The 19,753-nt window shown below is 47.0% G+C and overlaps 5 protein-coding genes and 1 non-coding gene across 6 annotated transcripts; 2 read left to right on the top strand and 4 right to left on the bottom strand.

Annotated features, from left to right (window-relative positions):
• Positions 1–1,615: 1,615 nt before the first annotated feature.
• Positions 1,616–2,660, bottom strand: CNBJ0610 (hypothetical protein; the record flags this gene model as incomplete). Its single annotated transcript, XM_768190.1, has 7 exons — positions 1,616–1,648; positions 1,702–1,805; positions 1,880–1,955; positions 2,008–2,099; positions 2,165–2,218; positions 2,278–2,429; positions 2,533–2,660. 7 exons carry the CDS (start codon positions 2,658–2,660, stop codon positions 1,616–1,618), a joined length of 639 nt encoding a protein of 212 aa, XP_773283.1.
• Positions 2,661–3,111: 451 nt separating this feature from the next.
• On the bottom strand, positions 3,112–6,717 carry CNBJ0600 (hypothetical protein; the record flags this gene model as incomplete). Its single annotated transcript, XM_768189.1, has 4 exons — positions 3,112–4,709; positions 5,034–5,621; positions 5,675–6,265; positions 6,312–6,717. 4 exons carry the CDS (start codon positions 6,715–6,717, stop codon positions 3,112–3,114), a joined length of 3,183 nt encoding a protein of 1,060 aa, XP_773282.1.
• Positions 6,718–9,282: 2,565 nt separating this feature from the next.
• CNBJt030 lies at positions 9,283–9,364 on the top strand. The gene is given in 2 exon segments: positions 9,283–9,320; positions 9,329–9,364. It is a non-coding gene; the product is annotated as a tRNA-His (tRNA).
• Positions 9,365–12,179: 2,815 nt separating this feature from the next.
• On the bottom strand, positions 12,180–13,708 carry CNBJ0590 (hypothetical protein; the record flags this gene model as incomplete). Its single annotated transcript, XM_768188.1, has 5 exons — positions 12,180–12,295; positions 12,499–13,080; positions 13,138–13,228; positions 13,281–13,534; positions 13,594–13,708. The coding sequence occupies 5 exons, from the start codon at positions 13,706–13,708 to the stop codon at positions 12,180–12,182; spliced, it is 1,158 nt and encodes a 385-aa protein (XP_773281.1).
• A 980-nt stretch (positions 13,709–14,688) lies between these two features.
• Positions 14,689–17,085, top strand: CNBJ0580 (hypothetical protein; the record flags this gene model as incomplete). Its single annotated transcript, XM_768187.1, has 10 exons — positions 14,689–14,857; positions 14,960–15,114; positions 15,170–15,486; positions 15,540–15,624; positions 15,677–15,778; positions 15,838–16,089; positions 16,145–16,277; positions 16,358–16,425; positions 16,495–16,718; positions 16,800–17,085. 10 exons carry the CDS (start codon positions 14,689–14,691, stop codon positions 17,083–17,085), a joined length of 1,791 nt encoding a protein of 596 aa, XP_773280.1.
• A 529-nt stretch (positions 17,086–17,614) lies between these two features.
• CNBJ0570 (hypothetical protein) lies at positions 17,615–19,583 on the bottom strand (the record flags this gene model as incomplete). The annotated part of the gene is made up of 6 exons (XM_768186.1): positions 17,615–18,834; positions 18,883–18,975; positions 19,034–19,238; positions 19,291–19,381; positions 19,430–19,485; positions 19,536–19,583. The coding sequence occupies 6 exons, from the start codon at positions 19,581–19,583 to the stop codon at positions 17,615–17,617; spliced, it is 1,713 nt and encodes a 570-aa protein (XP_773279.1).
• Between the last annotated feature and the right edge of the window lie 170 nt (positions 19,584–19,753).

The raw sequence follows: 19,753 nt of genomic DNA, 5'->3' as shown, positions 1-19,753 counted from the left end.
CGCTCAGCCTCTGTAAAGATAGATGTTGGCCTGCTAAATCTTCATTTCTCAAAACATGCGCCAAAGGAATGCAAAATGCAAAGGACTTACCGGTCATCAATCATTAAAAGGCAAGATCAGAGTTCCGGACCTGAATGATCGGCTGGCAAATCTGGGCTCTCTGGTCCAATTTCAGCTGTTCCTCTCCTGCGCTATAATGAGACAGCCCAATTTGCAACAATGGAATGCCTTATTTGTAGCCTCAGTTTACGAAAGTGAATTAGATTAATCTGGGTGCTTATTTATCAAGTGTCTGATGTAATTATCGGAAGTTCATTTCGTTCCTAGAAAGCCCCATTTTACTATCCTCTCGACGGACGGACTTCTCTACTCTTGCGTGCGCCCCCCACCACTAGTCCACACCACACACAAAAGAGACTTCTTCACGCAAATGCAACAACGAATAACGAGGCAAGGTCTGAAAGCCCGCATGCTTCTCCTCCTCTACCTTCCATCTATTCAGTCCCACATCATGCAACCTCCTAAGTAACAATAGCTCTTGCATTTTCATTATCATCGCGCGCGCCAAAGGGGGAATGTGACGAGCGGGATGATCGGACTTATCAGATCCGGTCTCAAACTTCTCTTCTCAACTGTTAGTTCGTCGTTCATCGGTCCACCGACACCGAGGGATCCGAATAAAACTCGGTAAGTCGTAAACGGATGCTACTTTTCCTCCTTTTCTCTATTTTATCCTCTCTTACTCTGAAATGTGCCATAGAAGAGTTGCTTTGTATCCTTTCGCTAACTCTGATACCTCCTGATAGTGTTGTTGAACGATGACTGTACAATTACAACTCGTAAAGAACTTACACTCACATATGTTCATCATCACTTAGCTGAGTAGAAGACGACGCTATTCGGACGACTGAGTTAACCATCGTATTTAAAGTGCGAGAACTGGGTGCAGTTTTTTTTTTTCGCAATATGATTTATAAGAAGATGGAAATAGCACGAACCATATCCACGCGAAGTTTAAATTTAGTTCCAATGCCACAAATTGAAGGCATCATAAAAGGAATCCCATACAGATTTCGGGTGTAGAGAACAGATTTAGGAATCACGAAAGCAGCATGGTTTCTTAACACATGCCTCAATATGCCTAGTAAACGGTATTTGATTTTGAGAGATCATCGCACCAATCCTTACATTCATTCCAAGTGCTAATCAGATATTATGGAGGGGCCTGAGTAGTAAATCCTTCCCAGATTAGATCATCAACCATTTTATCTCAGTGAGCATGCTGGGGCTAATCAGCAGGGAATACTAACAACATCGTTTTCCTCAACGATCACACGTCGGTAACCATTAATATCAAAGTCTTAAAATAATGATTAAATATATGATATCAAGGCATGCTAAAAAAACACACACACAGAGACTTATCCTCCTGGGGCAATAGCTGGGAAAAATTCGCAAATTAAAAGGTACATGAGTTGGAAAATGGACATGCAAGCCTTCCTATCACCATCTATCCTTTTTACCATCCGCAGTATGCTAGAAAGAATTAGTCATAAGGAGAGCCTCAGCATTGTATCCTCCAAGAAGATATCAGTACTGGCGATTTCGTTCCCATTTACGCCACAATAAGAGTCCAAATAACAAAATGCTAAGTCCATGACAAGATAGCCGTATACCCAAATACACCTAGAGAAAACGTACACCTTCTCCAATTTCGTCTTTCCCTTCTATTATTTGTGCTCTACCGCGCTTTACTAAGGTCTCTAGTGCTTTTCGTAATATGGAAATAGGAAGTTCGTGGAACTCTAGAAATGGTGATGTGCCCGTTAGTCAATCGGGAAATAAAATGCAGAAAGTACGAGGCGATAAATAGACTTACCTGTCGTATGTGAAAGATCACCATCCGTGATCTCGTAGAATGTCATGATACTAGAGTTGAGACCATTGTCCATTACCTGCACCACTAGTCAATCAGGACACAGAAGTGCCAGCTACGTTAATCCTTACCCAGTGGTATATTATATCTCCCCATTCCTCGGGTTTTCGCCAGTAAATCAGGTACTGTGAATCTTGCTTGGGTGGGTTGGCAGCTGCTTCACCTGGAACATGCGTCAATCGCGAACCCCTGTGTATAGGTTTAACAAGCAGTTCAGAGGATGCATACCATTCTTGACCATCTCACCCATCAAAGTTTTCAATGAAGGCGGTAACAGCCTCCCTAGAAGATCGTCAGCAACCAGCGTGGTAGTACAAGCTTCAGTCGGCTAAACCATTCACGGTTGATTGTCCGATTTTCGAACACTTCCAGTACATCCTTCCCTGTACTGTCCGTATTCATTTCGAACACCCTTTCATGCCTTGACCAGTCGAGTACCAGCCTCCTCCATAGTTGTAGCTGATGCGCCAATGTTTGAGGATTGGGTTGGAGTCTGTCATAAGAAGTTAACAATCCCTTCAAAGCAGGTTACCGGGTTCTAGGTGGCCTCGCACGCCGAATTTGGGACAAACCACTCCGGAAAGAAAAAGACTTACGTGAAGAAAGGGGGAAAACTCCACATCGCCGGGTACTCAAACCCACTCGCACTCTTGTGTGAGCGTAAAGGTGTAGGCGCCATCTCTCGGCGGGGCTGGCTAGGAAATGTGACGGGTTGGGAGGCCATGGACGTTTGCGTTTGCTCTTGCAACTGCGACAGCTTGACGGGGTGAAGTTATCTCTGATTGAATGCGTGGTAAAGGTTGAAGAAAAGGGACGCTGTGAAATGCAAAGCGTTGAATACTTGACGTGACGAAGAATGCAAGAACACGATTGCGGTCTTGAACTAAAGTGGAGGTGTTGAACTTCTTCCGTCGGCATCTTGTCTGTTAAATAATGGCGCATAGCGCGCCCCTCGCCCTTCTTTCATTATAGCATCATGTACTCGTACATTTGAATTTCAAGCAAGACATAGCCAGCAACTATTCAAGCGGTATAGATCGATTATGCATTGCCCTTAGTACATAGAATGACAGATAAAAAAAAGAGGATCTAAACCATATTCCGACTCGTATATCAACTTTCAACAAAGCAACTGCCTGTATAATCACTAGTCGCCTGTGCCAACTCCAACTCTATCAACTCCTAACGTCAAAACTCCACAATCCTCTCCCCAATCTGCTCCCAATCCCATTTTGCTGCTCTCTTCTAGGCAAAGGCACACCAGACATCACGGGTTCTCCGTCCCACTGACTACCTTCTCGCTTCCCGCCAGAAACTCCATTCGTACCGCCGTGAGACTTTTCACCTTGTTGAGGAGCGCTTCCGTTGGAAGACGCCGCACTCTCACGAGACGCGGCAGCGGCTCGAGTAGCCGGGTTAGGGGATACCGCTGAAACTCTACGGCTCGCGAGAAGGATGTCACGGTTACGTTCAGCCTCCGACTTATCTCTAGGGCGCCCACGGACATCCTCATAAGATCCAGGTCTTTCCCTTTCCCTTTCCCTCTCACGTTTCTCCCTCTCAGCTCGGTCCATTTCCCTTTCCTGCTCAAGCCTCTGAATTTCCTTCTGTCTCTGTCTTTCTCTCTCCTCAAACTCCCAATCGTCGCTCATCTTGTGGACTGCACCAGGTGGGGGGACGGGGCTGGCATTGGAAGACAAAGATGGCCTGTCGCCAGGTCCAGCTACAGAAGGACCAGAGCTCATCTCAACAGTCAAAGCCATTTTGTTCTCCACCATGTGCAGCATCTTGTCCGTCTTAGCCATCATGGCTTCGAGCCATCGCTTGCCTTCCTTGAGCTGCTCTCGGTGTTCCTGCAACTCCCTGCGGCTCATAGAGTAGTGACCATAGCCAGCCATTGCAGCATTGACACTGGCCGGCGCCGAGCCGGCAGATGCGGCGGCGGACGGTGAGGGATAAAATCGTTCCCGGGGATCAGGAGCAGGCGCGGGTGATGCACGTCGTGGGGGAGAAAGGACATTGGGCTTGGAGGTGGCGCCACCAACAGAAGGAGAAAGGTCGCGACGCATGTGAAGGTTGGAATATCGCGAAGCGTTGAAAGAGTAAGGGGAGCTACCGGCAAGTGGGTCGCGAGTGGTAGGACCGTATACAGAGTAACGGTTAGGTGCACCCTGTTGGGTAGTGGCAGGATAAGGAGATGCTGAGCTCGTGGGGGGCTGGCCTAGACGAGAGCTTGGAAGGTGGGAATTGGAGGGCTGAACAGAGCGAGGGTCGGTGCTGATAAGAGGAGAATGAGAAAATGTCCTGTCCTTGGACCTATTTCGGTCACGGTCCATACTGTGAAGGCCAAGGCTCATAGAAGCACGAGGATCGCGAATGTCACGTGACTCTTCCTCATTCTTTCTCTTAATACCTCGGGGCTCGCTATCAGCCATGTCGACGTCAATGGATGTACGCCTAGATTGAGAAGCAGGCACAGATCCAGCACCGGAGGACTTTTCGGCTCGTTTTTCGGGAGAAGGTCCGCCATTAGCAGCGGGCGCCATCGTGAGAAGTGCTTCTGCAGCAAGCTGATGAGCGATTTGTTCAGGCGTCGCACCAGGAAGGGAAGCGCGTCGATGAGAAGTGTCGACAGTAGGCGAAGGTTCGGGAGGAACAGATGTGTGGCGATAATGGCGATAGTTGAATTGAATGGCACGCAATCGGCGGTCAGTCGAAAGTTTGGAATTGGGAGAAGAAAGACATCTCGTCAGCTCTGTAACTTTTTGAGACGCTGAAACCGAATGGGATTTGGGTATGAAGTGAGGTGGTAAAGGAATGCTGTCAAACATTGTAACAGATCATTACGTGTAGAAGGGGAGGATATGAGATCGAGGTCATGGACGAAGATAGGTTTATGCTCTTCTCATCCATAACTTTCGAACGAGATAAGGACAAAGGACGGTAAAATATGAAAGGAGCATAGAAGAGGATAAAAAGGTGAAACAATGGGAGACATGGCCAACCAGCAGGAGAATGAAAACAAAGGAAGGTAGATGGTGACTTGACTCGACGGATCATTATAATCACAGTCACCACCACATGATATCAATTGCACATCTTATCAGATGAGAAGGCCATGAAACTTTTTCGCAAATGGAAGGATGGTAGGCGATCATATGAAAAGAGGGGGAAAAGCAAGGGAAATCTATGAAGGAAACATGACTCACCCCTTCGCGTTCCCTGGCTTCTCTGTCTTTCTCTTCCTTCTCACGGTCTCGGCCTTCTCGGCCCTCTTGCCACCAAGGCTTCTTCCTTTCGGGAAGATTCAAAGACGAGGTGGAGGCGGAGCTAGGCAAATTCATACCAGCAGGGGTAGAAGGCTTACCGTACCTACCGGCAAGACCATATGCCTCTGGACCTAGAGAATGGTTGATTCGGTGTTCCGAGTGAGGTTGAGAAGCACGGTGACCAAAAGGAGGAGAGGTACGGTGAGCCTTGTCATCAAGAGGCGGTGCCACGTGAGGAGGCGGAGCGGTGACCGTCGGAACGGAAACGGGCGTACTAGCAGGTGAAGGGAGCTCGGCATTTGTGCCACGACCGCCAGTAGAAGTACTACCAACAGCAGGAACACGCTTGCGTCGTTTAATAACAGTCTTTTTCATAGCTACGGGTCGAGGAACACCATGAAGCTTGTGATAAAGACCTGTTAATGACATTAGCTACGTGCTCGCATTTTTTTTTTTCCTTTTTACTTACCGCATGCGTTGCATTGAGGTCGACCCTCTTCATCCCTTCGCCACAAAGGAGTGGTACTTGTCCCACAATTCCTGCAGCTCATTCCAACGGGAGTAGCAGCAAGCCCCGATCCATTACCACCAGGAGCGGCAGGAGTTTCGACGTCGCTATCCGGTGAGAACCTTGTTGGAGTTCCCTTCTCGGAAGTCGGATGCATCAACGGCTGAGTGGTTACGGGAGAAGGGTGAGCCTGTCGTTGATCAGGGCTCTGACGAGGTAAAGCCCTTGGAGCCAAACCGTTACCCATACTGTTCTCCATGAAACGGTCGAAGCCGTAAGGACGATGCTCGCGATCATAAATGTTTCGAACGGGACGTTCAATACCTTCAGACACATTGGGAGGATGTGAAGCTGCGTGGGAATTACTGGCGGAGACCAATCCAGAAGCGATCGAGTTATTGTAGGTTGGGCAACCTTCGCAGCCAGCCTTGCCACCAGCACCATTGCATCTCCCGTCACCAGGACAAGTTCCAGCAGAAGGATGAGCTGACGCCGTGACAGCAGTGGAAGGAGGCGGAGAAGGCAATGGAGATGCGTTGGCAGGGGCGAGGGCTAATCGCTTTCAGCATGGGTGGGACCAAGTGTGCGAATGACTTACGTTTTCTCTTTTTCGCGGATGGCTGACCATCACTACCTTGCTCTTCTTTCTTGTTTTGATGTCTTCTTCTGGCTGCAGCCCTTCTGATCAATTCTTTCTGATCCAGCTCTTCTTCAGAATCAACATGTCCTTGCTGTTGAACTGGCTCCCCATAATCAGACTCCAACTCATCTCTCTCAACATTTGGCGTTTCCATTTCGGCCGCTTCGACCTCCTTATCCGATGTATCAAGTGATTCTCGACGAGGAGGGGGTGAGTCTTCGGCAGCATCTTCGTCGACGCCTCCTCGCTCATTAGAATTGTCGAACCCTACTCTCCACCCGGGACCAAATCGGTTTTCGAATCGACTGCCAATTGAAGGTTCATGCTCGTTGTCCTGAGGCGCGGAGGTATGCGTTTCGGGCATTGTCACCTGAGTGGCAACGTCAGCGAATCGTGCCATGGTATACCAATCACGCTTAAAGGATGGGCAATGTTTTAAACAAAAATAAAAGGGGTGGATGGATGATAGGTGACAAAAGAATATAAGATAAAATCTACAACTCTGCCCCGCCAGCGGGCGAGAGCGGTGCCCACAGCACAACTTAGCAGCCACAAGATAAAAAATGAAAGGATCCCTATGCGAGGGAAAACATTGCCAAAAAAAAATTGAGTAGTACTCACTGGTACTATAAAACGTTTAGGTGGCTTTCACGATGTCGATGGTGTTGCAAAAGAATGTACAGAGCGGGGTGGGATCTGTTGGGGAAGTGTTATCAGTGGGTGTGGAGACGGCGGCGACCTCGATCGAGACAATTTTCGAGAGCGGACAGGACTTGAAACAACGTGGCCGTGGCTGTCGAGTTGGATGGATAGGAAATACTATGTAAATAATGTATGTATAGATGATTTAGATGGATATGGGAAGATAAAAAGGATAGATAAAAAGAGGAGATTGCTGGAAGGACGAAGGCGATGGTTTTCTGATTAGATCATCGACTTACCGAATGGAGTAATTTTGCAGTTTCGACCGCTGTTGGCTCCCCTTTGCGCAACAAGATCCCTCGTTTACGTGGCCAAATAGACTCGCCGGCCGATAATGGGGTTAAGCAGTTTATTCTTGATGGTGCTTCCAAGTGGATCTATTAAAATTGGCGTTAAAATGCAGTTCTGGGATTAAGGTCGTGGACAGATAAGAAGTAAAGACTCAGAGGATGAAGAAATGATGAAAAGGAGGAAACAGAAAGGGAGATAACAATTCGGGACGATCGACAGAACTGCGCTGATTACGACGATTTAATTGTTGGCGACAAAGGGGAGGTGATGGAGAAAGAACGACATGTTACTTTGTTTACTCTGATGCGCTACTTCGCTATGAATGCATGGAGGTCAAAAGGTCATTTGTTGGCTGACATTGATACAGTATGCCATCAGCCACACAACACGCATAGCCAGTCAGAGTGCGTGCTTCATCTATACATTACGTATATACCTTTTATTGACCGTCCCAGACGGATGTGCGTCGTGTGGTGTGGGAGTACCATGAATGATCGTGTATCTTCCCTGCCGTTGGTCACGTCCACCAGAAAGCCAGCAAGGGTGGCAAAGAGCAGATGACTGTTTCTCCTCCTCGGCTCAAGCAAGCATGCAATACATTGCAGTTTTTTTTTTTTTCCTTTTCTTTTTTTTCCTTAATGGATAATAAGAAGTCAATTATAGCTCGCGATGTTTCTCGCTGACGTTGAGCGCTGCGCTCTCGCCGATTTTACCCATCTCCTCCGTGCGTTGCACTGTTGCGCCCGGAGCCAGCAGGAAGACAGACTCGACAAAAAAGTTTCCACGGAACATCTGACATGTTACTTCGGAATCACACGGCATGTCATCTTTTAGTTGTTGAAAGACCATTCCCGCCGCCGCATTTTGTCGACGAAACGATTTCAATCCATTCGATCATGTGATTGGATAAGATGGGATAAGGCGGCAGTCAAAAGATGGAGATCGATATCACTTCCCAAGCTTCAAAAAGCGGGATTCTCCGGGTGCACCCCAACAACGCCCAGCCTCTCGCTCATCTCGCCCTCGTTCGCACAGCCGCTGATGACAACCAATGATCTCATGCTGCAATAAATTATGCAGTTCATCAATTAATCTGTCCCCGGTTAATATATTTGTCTACCGCCCACCATATTTCTCGTTAGACACCGTCCTGTCAGATTTTTTGGACCCTCTGGCTTCCAGCACGGTTTTTGTTGGGCCTTTATAAGGAGCGTTTTTCAATCCCCATTCTTATTCTCTATAGTTTGGCTCAACTGACTCTCCCATGTGAACCAGCAGCACCAAGCGAACTCAAATAGAGGCCCTTCAAAAAAGGGTCGCGGTTAAAAAGGACTGGCTCGCACCACTGCGCTTCTAATCTTACGTTTTATGGTGATGCGCATCCGTCCATTACAGTCGGTCAGGGACTGTCCCTGAGATACATTTGAGATAAAAATCTTCTTGTCTTTTCCCTTTCGGCAATGCTCGACGACTCGGCGCTTGCTTCTCGAAAACCTCCGTCACAATTTGCCATCATCTTCAGATCATCAGAGGTAGGGAGCGAGGTCGAGCTTTCCTAACTGCCAAAGAACTACATGCGAGAATGAGGTTTATAGCAGTAACAGAGCCAAAAACTTCTCTAAGATGCATTGGGACATGAAGAATACCGCACTATTTCTAAGAGAAAAAAGGGGTATCCCTCACCCAGCACCGAGAACGACACCGAAAATTTCGCGTTTTACGGCTCGGGAAGATGCGCGAGTTCGTGGTTGCCGGATTGGGGCGAGAGATTTGATATGATTAGCTAAAGTGCCACATGCCCTGGTCGCTATCGCGAATCAACAGGAATCAGGATAAACTGATCCGCAATCGCCGATGGCGACAATGTGGCGCGGCAAATAAGCCTATGAATGGTTATTTGTTTTTATATGAATTTGGAGTGCGACTAATATCAAAAGTCCCTATAGTCTAGTGGTTATGACGTAACATTGTGGAGTGGATAATCTGTTGAGGCGCCTGTTCGATTCAGGCTAGGGACATTTTTTTGGTATTTTTGTCCTTCTTGGTTACCTTCCTGATCTTTCTTATGTTTTGACGCTCTTCTCCAATCGGCATTCTTCACTGACTTCATTTCATATAGCGCTCAAAAATTGTAATTCTTCTTTTTCTGATATTCTATCAAACCTGTCATGCTATTATTGCTTAGAACCTGCAAAAAGCTCAAAACCTGGTTGTTTTTGTTAATAAACTGTAAACATTTACGTCTCTTCTTGTTAATGGTGGGAATTACACTACTGATGATTAAGACTGAACCACATCATAATTGCCGCTATTAATGATTTCAAAAGACTGGAAATGGAAAAGTAGAGGAATAATTGCTGTGCAAAATACACAACCTAATTGCGTGGTATATCGCTCGATAACTGCGGTGCTGACTATTGTTGCTGTCACTATCTACTGTCTTTTATGTACTCAACTGCTGGTTTTAGTCACGTTAGTTACTTGCTTGTTTCTGGCCGGTTAACCAACTTCGTCGACCTTTCTTTATGGGGGGCCAAGGGTTGATCAAGTTCTGTCTTTTTCTTTTTCCCTTCGCTTAGCGCCATCTACTTCCTACCTATTCCCTGGTCTTCCGTTGTGCGCTTTAATTAGTCGACATACATATAAACACAGCGGGCGTCGGGAATCTGCAATATGCGTTACTTATTTTAGGCGCTCATCACAGCGCTCAGCAGCGCTCTATTATCGGAAATACTGACAGCTGAGGATAGTCGCTGAGTTTCGACGAGCGCTCATCATTCAACTGGCGAAAGATGCGAAACATGTGGGAGAACATACGTTGTCGTTCCAAGGCTTCCGAATTGCATGAAGATCGCTGGCCAATCAGACGGTGTGCTTTTTCTAATCAGAAGATAATCCGCCGCAAAGCCAATTACGCGCAGATTTGAAGTTCCAGATTCATAAATATTCATAAAACAACTCGGATCTCATTTTGACGACCTCCACTGTCTCCACGTTTCTCGTCACTTCACGAGCACCCTTTAGCTCCATCCATAAGCCGCTCTGTTGTGCGATTCGGGAGTTCAGCGCTACTAGAGATCTTTAACTTGAGCGATTTCTTCGGTTTTTCGGATTTAATTCTCTCTCTTTGCCCATTTGCCAATTGTATATCGCATAGCATACGATGCTTCAAGCGAAAAAAAAGGAAGAAAAAGACAAGGCTGGACAAAAAACAGTCAAGAAGAAAATCGAGTAATTTGGCCATCTGACATTGGTCATCAGAAAACAGATACCATACTTCATGCTCCGCTTCATGCTTCAATCGGTACCGCAGATAAACGTTCAAAGAAAATGAAGAAGAGTGAACAGCAGCACAGCACTAAAAGCCTGAGGAGAAGAGAGCCGCAAATCGAACGCAACGTACAGAAATAGACTATTATGATGGCCGCCGTTCTCGGCCGAAGCCGCCCTATCGCTGTTATACCGCTAATCGTTCCGTATCTCCTATCGGCGCTCACGCTTTCTTATCAACTTGGATTTGTGGCACTTTTTCGCCCAACAACACCTTATCACCGATTCTTATCTGCTCGCTACCACAACGAATTTCCATTGCCGCATAACTGAATACAGCTCGAAGCATCGAACATTTCTTCGTATATTGTATATATCGGCCGCCGAACCTTTCGATTTCTACTCTCAGTTCGGCCGATGAGAGAAATACCATTAGGCGACAAAAGATGGGAAAGTATTGCCATCGGCGTGGTAGCGGTACAATACGAGTACATCGCATTACTGCATTTACGTTTTTCACTATTGTTTTTCTCTAAATAAAATTTGAGGCCGTTAATTGAATGAGAACGTGATGTAAAAACGAAATCTGCTAGTGAAAGGTCTTCGTCACTCTTCCCAACCATTCATTATTTTTTGTGGGTGGGACTCTTTCCATTATATCGCTATACAAGTACTACTGCATATCCTCACATGTTCGCACGCTGAGCAGATAAACATTCATTTGTCCATATGTAGTTATTTTACACAGGTGATAGGTATCAGCAAGCTACGAGTAGATATTAAATAAAACAACACCCGACAAGCTTTTCACATCCTTCAATTTGAACTCATCTACGATACGCCCGTTGCCCCCATAATCTATGCCAATCTTCTTCCGTCACTCCAACTTGCTCTTCTACTCCTCCATTTGGTCGTTCCTGCCACATGCCCTGTTCAACAAAACTTGACTGGTCAAATTGGTCGAAAGATAGATAATGATCATCAACCGTATTCACTGGCTCTCCATGGCTGGCATTGAGCACGTTTAGATCAAGATTGTTGTTGATAGTCGAAGGTACCGGTTGGGGTCGTTTAGATCGGATGTTCGTCTGTCGTTGCAGCTCGACAGGATTAAATGCCCAGTGGAAAGGTGCTTGAAAGACCCTTGAATCATCGTCCATGCTGTCCTGGTACAATGGGATTGGTGGCTCATAAGATGGCATTGCTTGAGGCTGCCACTCATGCAAAGGCATAAAGTTCGCTTGGTGGGTGTGATAAGCGCTATGGTATTTGGAAAGCGAAATCCGTTGCTTTTCTTGATATGCACCTAATGGCGCTTGAAGGTTTTCTTTATTGGCCTGTTGTTGGAAAAACGAATGGAACCTCAGGGATTCCGAGTCCTTATTGCCGTCGTCCTCGCATGGGGAGTTATTTCGCCGTGCGGCCTGAGATTGATTATATCGGGGCATTTGGAACGAGATTGATACTGGAAGTTGTGACATTGTCGAGACTGATGGTCCATCTGCATGGAATGCCATGTCGTCTGCGGTTTGTATGTGATAGGGCTGTTGTCCGGTCAAGGATTCAGTTTGCTGCTGTAAGGTATCGCTGTGTAGTTGAAGCTCGTTTTCTGTCGGCACCCTTCTTACCCCCATAGAATTGTCCATGCTCTGAAATACCGGTGCAGATGAGAATTGAAACTGTCGTGGGTCATGAAATCTTTCGGTATTGGGATTTGCTCCATTCGAGAGGAATGAGACTAAAGGGAAATTATTCTGACTACGTCGAAAGCATCCGATCGCTTGGCTATTATCCACTCCCTGAACGCGTGTTTGGCAAAAAGATAGATCTCCAACATGATTAGGCCTCCCAAAACTTGGCGTGCTCTCCTTCCAAGGTACACCCCGCGTAGAAGCCAAACCATTTGAACCTCCAAGAAAAGGCGCGGTGTCCGAAATTGATCCTACGAATGCTGTCGGCTCGCCTTCATCAACAGTCGGGGTAGGTTTTAGTTTGGGGTCGGAGTGAATGCTGATGATTGCTTGATCGGGAATAACCTTGCCTTCAGACTGAATACTGACAATTGTCTTCTTGTCAAGACCCGTTGAATGCTGTTGTTTTTTATATGAACGCTCCTCTGTAATTTCGGTATGCCAGCTAGAGGAGTTGGTACGTCCTGGAGGTGGGAGCCTGCCGTTTGAAAACCGGGATCCTGAACCAACTTCCTGACGATGGTTCGAAGGCATGATGGACCTGATAGACGACGCACGTGTAGGAGAACGTTGAGAAGGTAAAGAGCGGGACGGAACCAACCGCGGGGAAGTAATCAATTGCTGCTGTGGCTGTTTTCCCTTGGACTGTGATCGTAGCGTGGGGCCCGGTTGAGGTGCTCGAATTTTCCATTGGCTCCAAACTTCTTTATCCATCGTCGGGTCCAGTGATGCACCGTGGGATCCGAGGAATTGGTCTTCTGAAAAAACTCGGGCTGCAGGACAGTGTCAGGAACTTTCTGGATGCAAGGCAAGCCTTATTATAGATTTACGGGGAGCCATCCGAGCCTTCTCTGAAGGTAACCTAATGGGTAATGATGCTTTTCCATGGCCCAAAAAACCTTGCTTCTGGACGGGTTTGGCCTTCCACAGCAATCAGCAGAGATCTATTGTACTAACGCTCCTTAAAACGCACCGTAATCCGTCCACCCAGCGCTTGTACGTTCTTGGCTTGGTAGGTCTTTACTATTTCCGGCATAGTTCTGTACTTCTTACCCTTTTTCTTTCCTTTGCCTAGAACAAGTGATCCTTCTGATTCTTCCTTCGACCCATCGATAGACGACGCTTTAATTTTACGTTTGCTTTTAATGGTTGAACGTAAAGGTGTAGGGAGTTTGGGTTTGCCAATTGCTGCTCTTTCACGACGACGAAGTTTGCGTTCTAGTCGACCTATGTTGTATAAAGTCAGGAACTGCGTGCTGCCCTTTGAATCTGCAGAGGATACTCACGCTGGGCGCTTTCCGTTTCTGCATCCTTGGTTTCATCGCCGTTCTCCTTTGTTGATCGTTGGGGTCTCTCCTTGGATGGGAAACCATTGATTTCCTTGACAGCAGCCAGTGGCATTTTGAAAATGTTACTTTGGATCGTTTTCAGCTGAGATCTATCGTTGCTTATAAGAACTGGTGCTTTATTGATATCTTTCCGAGTATTGTTCCTTCTCTCCATTATTTCCTGCCTTGTGGTCACCCAGTCACTATCCTGATCATTGCTATCTCGCCGCTTCCCAAACATAATCGGTTCTTTCCCTTCGGAACCCTTGCTGCTAAGAGTCTTCGAGCTACCAGCTTCCAGCGCTCTCTGAAAGTGAGTGATACCTGCACGAGCATGTTCTGCCGCATGCGGTCGGATAGATGATAGATAGTGGCGAATATGGGAGGCAGGTGAAGAGAGCTGAGGGGGGATGGAAAGGATCGGCGGGTTGGATGACATCTAATCGAGATTTTTGGCGGTCTTAAGTCGTAGAGGACTGGTTACTCCACCGCCTGCGACCTGCAGCCAGAGTAATAGATCTTGCTGCAGTCAATATATCTGGCTAAGGACATAAGAACCAAATGGGATCTCGATGGCCAAGACGACGGACAAGATATGAGCTACAAGCAAACCAAAGAAAGCAGCGAAGATTGGAATTGTTTACCTGCCGCGTCGATGTCCACGCAAGTCAATCGCGTCACGTTATTAACCTGCAGCTTTATTTTGGGAACCAATTGTCCAACGATGTAGCGTATCGAATGTGTGCATCCTACAGACAAAAGTTGCGCAAATCATAAGCGAGTTTGATTGTATGCATTAGAAATTCTTGGCCAATTTCTCTTTGAATATACATATCAAATCATTAGCAGTACCAGCTACTACCAGCGGTACAAGGCGGCCCCTTACGTAATTTCATGTTAGCAAGATTACACTGTGCCTGGATTATTCGTGGTTTTGAATCTAGCTTTGCAGTTCGTTTCGCTTTACTCTCGCTTCATCCATTATTCCGACGGCCTTTAGCTTTCTATTGGCATATATCTCGACATTCCCGCTACCTCGAACCCGTTGGCTTAATGTCACAGCCAGATCTGTCGCAATATAGCCTGAGTGAAGAAGTTCCTCTGCCACCAGCACAAGAGATCAGGCCCGGAGACACGTATCAGATAGACTCCGAGGAATACGATTCCGATCAAGAACGCGATAATTTGTCTGATGGAGAATATGATAAATTAGTTGAAGAAGGTCGGTTTGGCTCCTCATGTGTTTCCAATAGGACACCTCTCAGGGTGTTTGTAACCCATACAGATATGCTACATTGGCGGTGCTGACAAATGCTGCCTGTAGCGGAGAATGGATACACTGATGAAGAGATGGATCAATATACCCGCCAGCTCAAAGAGAATGGCATCGTAAATTTCTTGAGAAGCTATCTAACGTTAACAGAGGACGGTGAGATGCGATCGCTTCGAAAATTGTTATTAGGTTTTGGTCTTGTTCCTGTAGGTCGCCGTCGTTTCGTGATTTCAGTCAAAGGGCAAACTCATGGCCGAGCAGCCGCTTTCTCTTCGGTCTCCCGAAATTCCCGATATTCAATTACTCCCCTTTGCCAAAGTTGCCCTTTCCAGAATTTTGCGCAGACGTGAACGTCTTCGAGACATCTCGTCTTTAGATGATGCTGTCTCCTTACTAGCCAAGTCTAAGAAGATCATTGTGCTCTCTGGGGCAGGAATCTCGACTTCTTGCGGTATACCCGACTTTCGTTCAAGTACCGGTCTGTACGCCCAGCTACAGGAAGAGGGAAAATATGAGCTGGACGACCCGCAACAGATGTTTGACATCAGATACTTTAGAGAAAAGCCAGAGGTTTTCTAGTGTGTGCCATTTGTAGCTAACATTGTATATATCATTGACATTGCTTGGATAGCTCCTTCGCCAAGCAAATCTATCCCAGTAACTTTGTCCCCAGCCCTTGTCATAGATGGATCAAGATGTTAGAAGATCGAGGTGTTGTAAGTTTATATATTGATACGTCCTTGAATTTGGCATTCTTACTTCTCACAGCTTTTGAGGAACTATACACAAAACATAGATACTTTAGAAAGCTTGGCAGGCGTGGAGAGAGTTTTGCAGTGTCACGGTTCCTTCAAGACTGCTTCTTGCCTTGTAAGCTCAACTTTCATTGAAATCGTAATTCTTTGCTTGCTGATTACTGCTATCGCTAGCGTTGTAAACAACGAGTGCCAGGTCGGACTATAGAACCGTACATAATGTCCCAGCAAATTCCGTACTGCGGCACTTGCCGTGAAATATGTGCTGCTGAGCGAGAGGCAAGAAGAGCCTATAGAGAAAAGTTGAAAAAGTTGAAAGCGAGGACTAAAGGGAAGGGTAAAGCGGATGAGTGGGATGATGGCGACGACGATGACGATGATGAGAGTGCAGATGAATGGGGAGGAGGTGAACCCGGTATCATCAAGGTGAGTAGAATAATCTGCGATGAAGTGACATGCTCCGGCCAACATAATCATACAGCCAGATATAACCTTTTTCGGCCAGGCACTCGATTCAGAGTTTGATGAATGTCTATTTAAAGATCGCGAAGAGGTGGACTTGCTTGTTGTTATAGGTACCAGTTTGAAGGTGGCGCCAGTGAGCGAAGTACTCAGTGAGTTTTTTTCTGTTTCTTTTTTTGCTATTAGCAGAGACTAAAATGCGAAAATGCGAAACTAAACAAACTTTTTTCAGCACACATACCGCATTCTGTACCACAAATATTCATCAATCTCACTCCCGTGTACCATGTACAACCAGACGTAAGTGTTTTTTCTTTTCCGCCTAATCTTCACCTCTCGGTAGTTATTAACTTTTGTCCTTGTCTAAAGGTATCTCTCCTGGGCGATGCCGACAGCATAGTGACCTATCTTTCCAGTAGACTAGGCTGGCCGATCCCTCCTCCGACAGTACTTCCTACGCCACCGTCTGCCGTTGGCGAGGGCAAGAGTGAGGACACAGCTCCTGCAGGCCAAAAGGATGAAATCAAGGTCGAGCGCGCTACTCATGTGGTGATCCCCCCCGAAGAAGCACAGTGGCTCACCGTCGATGAAGAGTAAGTGGCCTTTTTTTTTTTTTTCTTCTGTGAATTTGAACGTAATATGGTGTAAAGCGGGCTTAACACTTTTGTGGTCAGACGCCATTTCCACCTTCTCCGCCGAAAAGGTGATCCCGCCATCCAGGCCGAGACCACCGTCGTCCCTCCAGTCGTCCCATCCTCTCCAAAGCCCGAACATTCTCCCCAACCTCGACCTCAATACACCGACGACTCGGCCAAACAACCGTCTTCTCCACCTCCGGTCCCTATGCACGTAGGCGAGGCAGAGGAAGGCTACGTCTCCGATGAAGAAGACGAAGCTGATGAACCGCCTAGAAAGCGATCAAAAGTGGTGGATAGCCTGCTTGGGAATGCAAGTTGGTGAGGACTTGTTTCAGGTCCAATTTAAAATTGCTCTTTTCTCGTGGGGGTCTGCCGTTGGGTTGCTTGGTGTTGCTAATGTTAATGTTGTCAAATGTTGTCTAGAGAAGCCGATGTTTGATTTAAACGACGGCCATTGTAATCATTTCCCCCAAAGACACGTTTTTTTTCTTCTTCTTTGGTATGTTGTGTAAACGGCTGTAAATCATGCACGGTATGTAATCATCGATATGTGGTAATACACTGAAGCCATGATACTACCGCAAACTATTCCTGCCATGTCTGCACAAGTCCTTTTTTTTGTGTTCCTTTTGTAATTACCACCCCATCATACATACATCTCTGATCCATTCGTAAATATAAAAAGACACTAGTCATTATTTTCGTTACGTGTGAAGGAAGAAGAAAAAAACCATTAAAAAATTCGCGTCTGACGAACCGAACCCTCTCTTCCCATCTCCTCTTACTCAACAACAGAATCACATAGCGTTACGTTCCTCCTCTTGTTCGTGTGCGTGCTATGTGTGTATGTGCTATCTGCCGCCATATCCTCCGTACGCACTACTACCCGTATCGTACAGGTACTGATCCCGAGTCGTATACCCAGGCGTGGGGGAGGGGATGTATCCTTGATACCCGCCGGCCATCATGCTTCCCTGTTCATTTCCTACCCGAGGCTGGGACGGGAGCTGATAGGAGCTAACGGTGTAGGGTTGGGATGTAGAAGAAGAAGAAGTAGAGTATAACTGGGGCTGGGGCTGGGATGCTGATGGAAGAGGAGGTTGTACAGTCAGAGGATGCGAAAAATAGTCTTGCGTATACGAATCATACGAATCGTACTGATCATGCCGATCGTACGGTGACAGCCTACCAGAGGGCTGACCCTGTCCACCGGGGTTATACCTATTGATCGACCGTAAGGAGCTTGAATGGGGTAAGGGCGGTGGTGCTTGCTGTTGTCGAATCTCGGCATTGACGTTCACTGAAGAATAGGATGGTAAAGAAGGCAAGGAAGACATTGAATTTGAATGTGATGGGACCGGACCACCGCTGGGTCCCGGGGTGACCACCGAGGGAGGGTAGGAGATCCCCAAGGGAGCCGCGTTGCCTACCAAATTCGTTGAACTTCCGTAGTCCTGATAGACTCCATACTCTCCTCCCATAGCGGGGGGAGCGGGCGGGTACTCGTTTGGGCCCGGGGTGGAAGAAGGGAAATTCATGCCCGCTTTCTCAGCTTTGATCTTGGCTCGCAACTTGATATCATCTTGATAATCATCGTCATCGAGTGAGACTTGGGGTAACGTCGGCTGAGGCGTTCTTCCATACCCATAATCGTCCAAATCAGATCCGTCCTTTGATGTCCTCCGCCCCATGCTTGCGCCGGCCACACCACCAGCCATTGCCCGCTTCTTGTCAATCGCAGCAGCTCTTGCAATCCTCTGCCTCTGCTTCTTCTTGATCAACTCTGCTATCCGTTTATCTATCTTGTGACAAACGTATTCTTTCAAATTGCCTTGGATGTAGCAAAGAAGGGGAATGTAGGTGACGGCAGCGACGATGAGGAGGAGGAGAGAGCCGGCAAAGACGAGGACGGTGAAGATCATGGAGAAGAGAAGGAGGGCGGTGACGAGAGAGTTGTCCCAGTAAGCCGGGATGTCTGACGTTTGGAAATTGTTGGCGGCGGCGAAAGAGTAGAGAAGGATAGCGTTGATGGATTGACGGGGCCCGTCGGCAAGGAGTAACCGTTTCCAGCCTGGACAGTGTTAGCCAGGTTGGCGACTGATGTATAAGAAGAATTTACCCTTGAACGTGAAAAAGATGAAGAATGCCAGGTCATCCTTTTTCTTTGACGATGATTCAATTTGACAAAAGAGACAAAAATTGTCATATGATCCTTTAACACTGATCAGCTTGACAGTTTTGCGATATTCATCTGTTTCCGGTTGACTCACGGAAAGAATAATAGTCATTCGCCAACAAATTGGTAAAAGCATACGATATATCTCTAGAATCGATGACTTTTTTCGCCTTGTATGTTTCGTATCCAAGTAGAAGGAAGGAAAAGATGATGCACCCGACAAACACCCATTTGGCAATCTTGAACTGAACATCCACCACACAATCGCTGTCGCATTTAGAGGTGATGGCATTTGTCCACTGTGCACGTATACTCATCAGCTATGGTTGAGATGTTGATGAAAGGACATACGTGATCGGAAGAGACCATAGTTACCGCAGTAAAGATGTCCAAAGCATAGACCGCGACCGATTTTAACAGGAAAACATATCGAAGGATGTACCTGAGCACAGAGTCAGCTCTGGTATTTTGTCAAAACACAACAACCCACTTGATCCTCGTCCATATGTCGCCCTTGTGGAATTCCTTCACATTGATGAAATCGAACTAGGCAGCGATCAGCGACGCTCTATGGAAGCCTGTCCAGATAGACTCACCTTGTGGTCGGGGACGACCTCTCGCTTCCAATCAGCCTCACAGCACATGTCTGCGGGATGTTATTGGGTTTGAATAATGGAGTGGGCTCTGGAGTAGATGCAGGGAGCGCTCTGGTATGTACTGGGATGGCTGACTGAGTGTTCCAGAGATGGTGCTGACGGGACAGCCGAAGGGCAGGGAAGCCGGTGAAAGGAGTGGACGGTGGAAGGACTGTGGG

Source organism: Cryptococcus neoformans, chromosome 10 (assembly GCF_000149385.1).
Source record: "Cryptococcus neoformans var. neoformans B-3501A chromosome 10, whole genome shotgun sequence".
Classification (NCBI taxonomy): domain Eukaryota; kingdom Fungi; phylum Basidiomycota; class Tremellomycetes; order Tremellales; family Cryptococcaceae; genus Cryptococcus; species Cryptococcus deneoformans.
Note: the sequence above shows the minus strand (reverse complement) of the source record. Positions and strands in the feature narration are given on the sequence as shown.